The following is a 10,223-nucleotide window of genomic DNA, read 5'->3' as shown; positions in this document are numbered from 1 at the left end:
AGAGCTGCTCATGCCCATGTGGTACTGGGCAGCTGTGACCTTGGAAGCACCCTAGGGACAGACAGGCCTGTCCTTATGGCTCTCACCATGTGTTTTGTCCAAGAGTTCAGCTAACTTTGCTTTTCGGCTGGAGTTCACAAATCATTTTCTTTTAAAATAAGCAAGTATAAGATGTTTTGTCAGTCCTGCTGCATTGTGGCTGTCTCATGCTCTGTAATACCTTGCTTGAGATCACAGAGGCTGCATATGCACTGTCTGCATTGTGTTACTTATATTATAATAATGTTCAGGAGCACAAAGATGACTCAGACATGTGGTTTTGGAAACACAGATTCTCTGTAACACCTCCTTGCTGAGAGATCTTTAATGATCCCACCAGTTAATTGCCAGAGTAGTGAATCATGTTTGATTTTAGATGCTATTCTTGTTGCTTTAAGGGATTCCAAACCATTCTTTTGGTGTTTGTGAGCAATCACACAGACATTATGGCTTTATCCACGTTGCTGTGTGTCAGCTGAGCCACACAAACTTAACCAGCACTGACTTTCTAAACTGGTGGCTGGGTTTGATCTGCTAACTTGCACATTTTCTGCTCGTGTCCCATCCCTTGCAGTGCCTGTAGAACTTGTCCTTGAACCAGTGATGATGTGTGTTGTGAAGCTGTCCCCAGTGACAGCAGCAGTGCCTCCTTTGAACGCCCTTCAAGCTGCACTTCCCACTTGACCTCTGAGCGTGGCCGTGGGAGGGATTTTGTGATGCTCCCAAACTCTTCGGCACCTTCAGTGAGTCTCCATTGAAATGGTAATTTCTAGAGCAGTACTTCAGGCTCATCTCAGCTTTAGATAAAAATTAAATGTGGATTGCCTCATTCTGCATATTGAATACTAAGGGATGCACTCATTTGTTCTCTCTGCAGACACACGGATGCTCTGCCAATTTCCTTAATCCAGGCACAGAAGCAGTCAGCAATTGTTTCCATTCACTTTTGATTCCATCTATAAAAGGAAATACCTGCAATCACCAGAGGCTTTTCAGAGCAGGGATTTTGTAGAACTTGCCCAATTTCAACAAACTTTTTGTCTGCTGGCTTAATGGGCACTATCTGGCTGCACATCAGGGTGTCGGTTTTAGCTCCCATTGTGCTGCCATGTGTTTTTTATTGCAGAGATCATCAGTTATTTTAGGATTTCCCCATCTCTCCTAGGCTCTCTACTAACCTGTCAAAAAAAGTCTAACCCCCACATCTGAAATATTATAAACTTTTCTTTGTAAGTGGATTGCTCGCTGGGCTGATATCGCATCTTATATTTAATATCAATTTTCACAGACTTTCACGAGTTGTCACACTTTATTCCGTCTTCCTCTACACAAATATTCCACCCTTGTCTCAATTTTTTGCCACTTCTCTGTCTATGTGGTGTTGATAACACCCAGAAACCCTATGGCTGGATCCCCAGTAACATTTCTTAGTTATCTCCAGGAAGACAGGAGGAGATACATGAATGCACGACCATTTATCAGACTAAATGAAGGCAGGGAGCTTTATTAGAAGGCTCAGAGCTGACTTAAATTAATATTGTTTTTTTTTTTTCTCCCTGAAACAATAGTCTGCATTGGGAATTCAGCATTGAGATGTTCTGTAGCCAGGCATCAAACGGGAATTCAGGCATGACCAGGGCAGGGAGCAGCTCTAAGCCCAGCTCAGGGTGTTTGTGCCTCTCCTTTTTGCTGCTTTTGGGGAGGGGTAGAATTTCTGTGAGCACAGCTCTGATCACTCTGTGAATCTCCTTGTGCCTGGCCACGTTCCTGCAATAATTGCAATAAAAGCCCAACCAGATGGATAAAACCTGGGTGTTTGTTCACAGGAGCTTGGCCACAGGTAAACCTGTGCTTACCTGGCATAAGGAAACCTCTGCCACAGCTGAGCTCTTCTCCAGTGCTTGCCAGGGTGAAGCTGGAACATGGCAGGAGTGCAGAGGCAGAGCCACCCTCTCTAACCAGTGCATTTGAATTATGGGATGTGGAGCATGAAACTGGGCTCAGAATTGCACAAAGTGTTCTGTTGGTTTGGGTTTTGGTTTTTTTTTTTTTTTTGCCAATTTGACCTGAGCTAATCAGAGGCAATCAAGTCAAGTGGCACTGATGAAACCCATATTCCTCTTTAATTTCTAGCCCAAATTATATCTGTCATTACTTCTTTTTTTTTTTTTTTTTCTTGTTGGCTTTTTTTTTTTTTAACAATTTCAAGAAGGGTGTGTGGAAACAAGGCAGTGACCAATTTTCACTTCCCTTCTTGTTCTCAGAGATGTGGTGTGACAAGCAGGAGTGGTGCAACACAACTCCTGGCACTGCAGGAGGTTTCTGTCCCCGGGTTTCTCTCTCCATGCTCCTTTCTCCTGCACTCCTGGTCTCCTGAAGATGCCCAGGAGAGGAGCCCTTCCTGTGGGGACACTCCTGGTGCTGCTGCTGCTGGCATTTGTCCCTTCCCCACTGGCAGGCTGCCTCCTGGATCCCTGTTTGGAGGTATGTGAGCTCTGTGTGAGCACAAAATCCTTCTGCTTCTCTCCCTTTGCTTGGGAGATTTGTGCCTCAAGCCTCTTAGGAATGCCCAGTTTTATTTTTTTTTTCCCTCAAGGTTTTTATCAAGGTGATTGAAGTATTTGAAGTAAATTCTAGTCTCGAAAACATCTGAGAACCAGAACCAGCACCAAGAACTTTTTCTTCTCGTTGGCTTTCTGTACCTCTGAGGGTGCTGCAGTGCAGTTATTGTAATAGATTATATTTCCCTTGGAAGGGATCTAAATTTTGTCTAATTTCTACAAAACACAGCTTTTTGCCTGGTTTGTGCAGTAGAGTGGTTTCACCAAGTACCTGACACGGACCAACTGCCTTCTGCAAAGTTTTGCTGACAAATATTTGCTTGCAGAATAGCTTTGGTTCAAGCTGCCTGGTTATGTGCAGGGGAAGAGGGCTGAGAGCTGTTCCTGGGCATGCAGTGCAGCCATGGGTGTTTGTCCTGCTGGCTCTCTATCTGTAACCTCAAGGAATGTTGTCCTGTAGTTTTGTCCCTGCTTTAATCTCAGTTTTGTCTCAGCCAGAAATGCAGCTCTTCCTGAGGAGTAGGACTGGTTCTATTAGGAGTGAGGAAAATGTTTAGGGTACATAAGATTATTTCCCAAAACTCAAGGCTTCTCCTTTAGAAATGAACTGCAAGGGGGGTGATTCTGCTCCTGCTTTCCTGACAGTGACATTTCCTGGCACTTCATGAAGAGCAGGTCTTGACCATGATGGGATCTGCCTCTGTTACAGATCACCCCTAACACAACTTTCAGATGCTCTGGACTGAACATCTCTGGAGTTCCTGATGGAGTCCCAAACACCACCCTGAACCTGGACCTCAGTTTCAGCAATCTGAAATCACTGGGCTCAAATTATTTTGCATCAGTCCCTGAGCTGCAATTTCTGGATCTTTCAAGGTAATGGGGTCTATTATGTGGATACTGGTTAATTTTTCTTCACCAGCTGGGTTACAATGGTGCCTTATTTTGGGGTCTATTGGTCTTGGCTGTTTATTTTTTTTTTTTCTTGTGACTTTGTCCCTGTGTTTGTCATTTTGCACATCCCTGTGGTGAAGTGATGAACAGCTTTTAGTCCAGTCACTGAGTGCACACCCTCCACTCAGAGCTGGGTCTGTCAGTCTGATCTTGTAGGCTGGAATGTGAGAAGGAGGAGGAAGATGTTTCACTTGTCTGTGAACAAGAAAAATGTCAGACTTTTCACTGTTACAAAAACTCTGAAGTGGAACATCTTGGGTGAGCTGTTTTTCTAATCACAGTTTAAAAAAAAATAACATGAAGGTACATTCATTTTCTAAAAGGCTGTTTTAAAATATCAACATATTCTCTTTTGCCTTCTCCTCACATATCTGGGGGAGGAGATGGGGGAGGCCTATTAGCAAATTTGAATTGATGTGTAATTTCCATTGACTTCAGACAACAGTTTCTCTGGGTAAATTGTTTCACTGAGAAATGTCACTCAGCCCCATCACAGCTCCAGCTCCAAAGTGGCTGAGTGGCAGAGCACATGTGCTGTGAGGCACTGCCTGGATCATTAAACTAATTCTGCTGGGATTCACTGCACAATGGATTTGGGTCTCAAATTCTGGATCTTCCCACATCAAACAAACCTTAGGGGGCCACGCTCATTTTCCCCTCTTCCTTTTCTCCTCCAGAGCCAGCACAGCCTGGTCTCTGCTCTCTCTGAGCCATCCCCAGATACCAGCTGCTGACAGAGCTGTGAGCTCTGCCACAGCTGCCCAGGTGTGGCTGAGGTGGCAGGCAGAGGGCTGGGGATGTTCAAGGTGTGAGGGAATGCTGGCTCTGGTTGGTTCTTCCATCAGTGATGGTCATCACAATGTCACTTTGGCCTAAACTGATGGCTAGGATTCTTCTTTCCTGCTGCCTGCATGAATTTTTGATCTTCACCAGGTCTCCAGGTCTCTTGCTTTGAATTTAGGATTAGAGGAGGAGGTGAGAGGAGGTCTCCTGATGGAGGAGAGTTCCCTTTGCACATCCAGGGATGCTTCAGTACAGCAAAGCCAAGCCAGCCCCCAATATGAGGCTGAGCCTGAGGGTGTCACAGCAGCACTCAGAGAACAAGGAAGGGACAGTGTTTCATGCATTTATATTTTCTTTTCATGCCCAACAGGTGCCACATCCATACAATAGAAGATAACTCCTTTATGGATCTCCATAGACTTTCCACCTTGGTTTTAACTGCCAATTCCCTCCAGCACCTGGGGAAAGCAGCTTTCCATGGCTTAACATCTCTGAAAAAACTGGTTCTGGTGGAAACCAACAGGACCTCTCTGTCTGAGCTGCCTATTGGCCACTTGCATACTCTGCAGGAGCTGAATTTAGGCCACAACAGCATTACTTCATTGAAGCTTCCCAAGTATTTCATGAACATGACCTCCCTCAGGCACCTGAGCTTCTTCTCTAACAGGATCACATCTATCTCCAGAGGAGACCTTGATGCCCTGAGGGAAGGGAACAGGCTCAACCTCACCCTGGTGCTTTCCTTGAACAATATCAAATCCATAGAGCCGGGGGCCTTTGCAGGGATCCACCTTGCTGAGCTGGCTCTCAGGTCTGCTTTTGAGAGCTCCATGATGCAAGCTTCCCTGCAAGGCCTGGCTGGTTTGCAGGTCAGCAGACTCACAGTCGGGGTGTTCAATGACCATGACAGACAGCAGGACTTTGAGAGGGGGCTCTTGGATGGACTGTGCCAGGTGCAGATGGAAGAGTTTGTCCTGATCTGCCTCGGGGACTTTGAGGATGACACAGACACTCTCTTTGACTGCATAGGCAACGTCTCCACTATTCGCTTGGTGGACCTGGGGCTTGAGCAGATATCACAGGTTCCTGTGGGGTCTAAAGTGAAGCAGCTGGAATGCAAGAAATGTGGTTTTGATGATGTGCCTGCCCTGAAGCTGTCGCTTTTCAAGGAGCTGAGAGTGCTTCGTATTACCAAGAACAGAAGTCTCAAAAACTTCAAGCAGAAGTTTGAGGGTCTCAGTAACCTGGAGGTCATAGATTTGAGTGAGAATAGACTCACCTTCAGCAGATGCTGTTCCCCTCAGTTTCGAAATTGTTCCAATTTGAAACACTTGAACTTAAGCTTCAATTCTTATATCAGATTGACTGGAGATTTCATTAATGTGGAGAATTTGTTATATTTGGACCTTCAGCACACAACTTTATTTGGTCCTGGCTCCTACCCCGTCTTTCTGTCCCTTCAGAGACTGATTTACCTTGATATTTCCTACACCAAAACCGAAGTTAAATCCCAGTGTACATTTTGTGGCTTGAACTCTTTGCAAGTGCTCAAGATGGCAGGAAACTCCTTTGCAGACAATAAGCTGGCAAACAACTTCAAAAACCTAAGTCACCTGCACACCTTGGATATTTCAAGCTGCAAATTAGAACACGTGGATCAAAGTACTTTTGATGCCCTCTCTGAGCTAGAAGAGCTAAACATCAGCAACAATAAGCTCCTGACTTTTGATCCTGGAGTCTACCAGCCACTCCAAGCCCTCAGAGTCCTGGATTTCAGCAGAAACCAGTTGACTGTTCTGTTGGACTCAGCCAGGGAAATCCTGCCTGACAGCCTGCTCCTGTTGGATATCTCTCAGAACCTGTTTGATTGCTCCTGTGTGTACCTGGACTTTCTGGTATGGATCAAGGAGAAGCAGGAGCTGCTGCAGAACGAGGAGCTGATGCTGTGCCACACTCCCTCGTACGTGGCCAACATCAGCCTGCCAAGCTTTGATCTGTCCTCCTGCCACGTCAATGCAGGCAAAGTTGCCTCCTCTGTGGTTGTGTTGCTCTGTGTGGTGGTGCTCCTCTTACTGGTTTACAGGTACTACTTCCAGCTCTACTACTCCGTGGTGCTGCTCAGTGGCTGCAAACACTACGCAGAAAGAGGCGACACCTACGACGCCTTCGTCATCCACTCCAGCAAAGACCAGGAATGGGTGACGAAGGAGCTGGTGGAACCCCTGGAAGGAGGAAGACCTCCCTTCCACCTGTGTCTGTACTACAGGGACTTCCTGCCAGGGATACCAATTGTCACCAATATCATCCAGGAGGGATTTCTCAGCAGCAGGAATGTCATCGCAGTCATCTCCGCTGACTTCCTGGAGAGCAAGTGGTGCGGCTTTGAGTTTGACATTGCCCAGTCCTGGCAGCTGGTGGAGGGCAAGGCTGGGATCATCATGATTGTGCTGGAAGATGTGAACAAGGACCTGCTGAGACAGAGGCTGGGGCTGTCTCGGTACCTGAAGAGGAACACCTACCTGGAGTGGAAAGACAATGAAATAAGCAAGCACATCTTCTGGAGGCAGCTGACAGGAGTGCTGATGGAAGGCAAAAATTGGAATCACGAGGAGGCAAAACTCATGTGAAGAGAAAGAAGGGTTCTTCCTGCCCTGTCTGCCATCCTGGCCTGATGGATGGTGTTTAGAAGTTGGTTCTTCTTGTCGCTATAGGACACGAAAGAACACAAGCGCACACCGCTGTTCTCAAGGTGAAGAAAAAAGGGAAGTTTATTTTCTGACTCCAACATTTACAGTTTTCCAAGAGTGACAGTGGATTGGAGGGTGACAGTGCCACCTCTCCAATGACACTGGACAAACCAACAGCCCATCGACTTTCTCCTCCTCCATAAAGGAATGCAAAACAATGAGTTATTTACAGAAAGCGTGTGAGAAAGCTTGCTACAAGAATGTCAACATCAGAAGGCTTAGAAAATCTTAAAGAATCAGGGCAACACTTCTGTTGCTGTCCAGAGTCAGAGTGAGTGGATGGAAGCACTGCCACATCACTGCAGAAATCCCTGCCTTGCTGGTCAGCTCCTCTCAAGGGAATTTGCAAGTTGAGGAGTGACAAGGGCCACAAGAGCTGCCTGAGCTCGGTGTTTGGCCGTGGCTGTCACCCATAGGTGGCCCAGCAATACCTCAGGTTTGGTGGGTGCCGGAACAGACCAATGCTCTGACTGTCATCTGGCTGCTTCTGAAACTGGATTTGGGTCTTGGGATCATTTACTCAGAAGAACTTCACAGTCTGTTGCTTTGAGTGGACCCCAGAATCTCAAAGGCAGAGTGAAGACACAGGATTTTCAGCTCTAAAAACTTTGTGAAACAGAAACAAGGCTTGGATTCCGAAAGTGTTGTGCCTGCCTCCATGGGCACCATGACTCAGGCCACAAACCCTCCAGGGAGCAATGGGGCATCCTACAGCCCAGCTGGCAGCTGCTCAGGGAACCTGAGTACTTTTGTCACCAGGGAGGGAGGGTTCTGTGGTTGGGAAGTTTGCCCAAGATGTTTCTTTCAGTTTTCTTTAGACCAAGGCCAAATATTGAAACCATCACCTGAAAATCTTACTTATATCCAGATTATATAGCATTTGAGAAGGCATTTTGGAGTTTGCTTGGGGGGGGGGACAAGAAATGTGTTAACACCTCTAAACTGAAATATTTCTTTGCTCCCACTGCTTCTCCTCATCCAGTGTTTGTGGATATGCCCTAAACAAGCAAAACTGAGCCTGAACGAAGTGTTTTGATGTTTACAGACAGCCAGTTCTAGATTAAGATTTTTCACTCTCTGGACCAGCCTTAATTGACTGCTGGAAGGTGCTGCAAGAGCCTCCAGGGTTTGAAATGGGGTTCAGATCTGCCTGTCTGTTTCCCCAGGGGTCAGCTCCCACCTGGGACAGCACTGAGTGGGGGAGTTTTGCTTTTTTTTCACGGAGAACGTGCCTGGAATTTTGCAGAGAGATAGAGGTGAAAAGTCTGGGTTAGCTGAACTAAAGGACCCCAGCAGTGTCCTGAACCAAGGGAAGGAAAGTCTGAATGCCATGGAATCCCAGCACAGAGCACACCATTGATATGTGGGACAGGGCATGGGACAGGAGTATTGCTCTGGTTTTGCCAAAGGCTTTGGTTGGGTTGGGTAATTCATCACCGGTTTACTGAATTACTGAATTAGCACAGAATGTGTTAATCTGGTGTTAATCTTGCAAATCCTTCTATGATCAGGGATGTTCTGCAGAGGTAAAACAAAAGCAACTGAGTGGTGAATCAGACCTGATGTTTATCCACTCCCTTCTCTGAGCACCAGACAGGGACATTTCCATGGAAGCAGGATCAGGGATCAACGTCAGACATGGTTGGGCAGAGAGGGAGAGCCAGTTCCAGGCCTTGTGCTGGCAAAAGTTGAATCACAGCTCCCTCTCTATGTGCTGTGTCAGACAAGACTACCAAACCCCCCCACAGCCCTCCCTAAGCTTCTTTTGTGACCCAGGAGATGAAGATTTAATAAAACTACGCTTGATGCTGCTTTCCTTTGCCCAGAGAGTTTGTTCTGCATCTGCTAAATCCTATTCCAGCAATTCCCAAAATGAAGCTCTCCTCATCTCTGCTGGCATTGATGGGTCCTGCAGATCTTCCTCCTCGCTCTTCCACCCTCCCCTTCCTCCTCCTCCTCCTCCAGGAGGCTGCTGGGGATGGTGGGGGACAGAGAACCTCGAGGTTCACTGCACTGAGGCCAAAGGAGAGCACAGTGGACAAAGCAAAGCTTGAATTTCAGCAGCTCCAAGTTAAATTGGGAAACAAAAGAGGAAAAATTAAACAGAGTGGGAGTTCCTGCTCCTGAATTGAGCAGCACTGAAGGTGCATTTCTCCTTCACTCTTTCTCTCTGTGGCTCCTCTGCAAACAATTCAGTGGATGTGTATTTCTGGCACAAAGCACAGAGTCCTATGATTCTTGATTGTAATTATAACAATGAGTTTCAGAAAGCCTGTGAGTGGTTCTGGGCATTTATAAAAGGGATTTAGGACAGTATTGTTTAAAAAGTGGTTTTTTTTTTGAATATCAAAGCAATTTTAGGAGAGCTGGAGTGATGCTGAGACGAGGCTCCCACCAGTACAATTATAAAAGAAACTGGTCACTTGTTTTTCTCTTCCTATTCAGAGTCTCCACAGCAGACATGAATACCTGAGTTGCCCCTGGCTTCCTTATTGTCCAAGGAAAAGCCACAAACCCATCATAGCTGCCCCTCTGTGGTCCCCTCCAGCCTGATCCCCTCTGTAATTCTGTGACCTGCCCAGACAGTGCTGAGGTGTATGAGTCCAAGATGGACAAGGCTGTGTGAAGGATTGTATTTTCACCACTTAACCAGCAGAAAAACTGTACATCTATTTTTGGAAGGCTCCAAACAGCTTTCCCCAATACTATAAATGGGGGAATATTGTGACAGCTTTCACAGGGGTCCCAGGATGAGGGAAGAGATGAGGATCTGACTCCATGTTTCAGAAGGCTGATTTATTATTTTATGATATATATTATATTAAAACTATACTAAAAGAATAGAAGAAAGGATTTCATCAGAAGGCTGGCTGAGAATAGAATAGGAAAGAATGATAACAAAGGCTTGTGGCTTGGACTCTCTGTCCGAGCCAGCTGGGCTGTGATTGGCCATTAATGAGAAACAACCACACAGGCCAATCACAGATCCTGTTGCATTCCACAGCAGCAGATAACCATTGGTTACATTTTGTTCCTGAGGCCTCTCAGCTTCTCAGGAGGAAAAATCCTAAGGAAAGGATTTTTCATAAAATGTGTCTGTGACAGAATATTGTGATTCCCACAGAAACACACATACTCA

The 10,223-nt window shown here is 46.2% G+C and overlaps 1 protein-coding gene across 1 annotated transcript; it reads left to right on the top strand.

The window, feature by feature from the left end:
* The first annotated feature begins 2,318 nt into the window (after positions 1-2,318).
* On the top strand, positions 2,319-8,896 carry TLR4 (toll like receptor 4). Its single transcript, XM_071453708.1, has 3 exons — positions 2,319-2,523; positions 3,310-3,476; positions 4,708-8,896. Exons 1-3 carry the CDS (start codon positions 2,419-2,421, stop codon positions 6,962-6,964), a joined length of 2,529 nt encoding a protein of 842 aa, XP_071309809.1. The 5' UTR covers positions 2,319-2,418; the 3' UTR covers positions 6,965-8,896.
* The last annotated feature ends 1,327 nt before the right edge of the window (positions 8,897-10,223 follow it).

This window comes from Agelaius tricolor, unplaced genomic scaffold, assembly GCF_023055355.1.
Source record: "Agelaius tricolor isolate 1412-34295 unplaced genomic scaffold, bAgeTri1.0.p SCAF_37, whole genome shotgun sequence".
Classification (NCBI taxonomy): Eukaryota; Metazoa; Chordata; class Aves; order Passeriformes; family Icteridae; genus Agelaius; species Agelaius tricolor.
Note: the sequence above shows the minus strand (reverse complement) of the source record. Positions and strands in the feature narration are given on the sequence as shown.

Coding starts and splice junctions, on each gene's coding strand:
- TLR4 (XM_071453708.1), top strand. CDS start 2,419: ATGCCCAGGAGAGGAGCCCTTCCTGTGGGGACACTCCTGGTGCTGCTG. Junction 2,524..3,309: donor TCCTGGATCCCTGTTTGGAG/GTATGTGAGCTC, acceptor CCTCTGTTACAG/ATCACCCCTAACACAACTTT. Junction 3,477..4,707: donor CAATTTCTGGATCTTTCAAG/GTAATGGGGTCT, acceptor CATGCCCAACAG/GTGCCACATCCATACAATAG.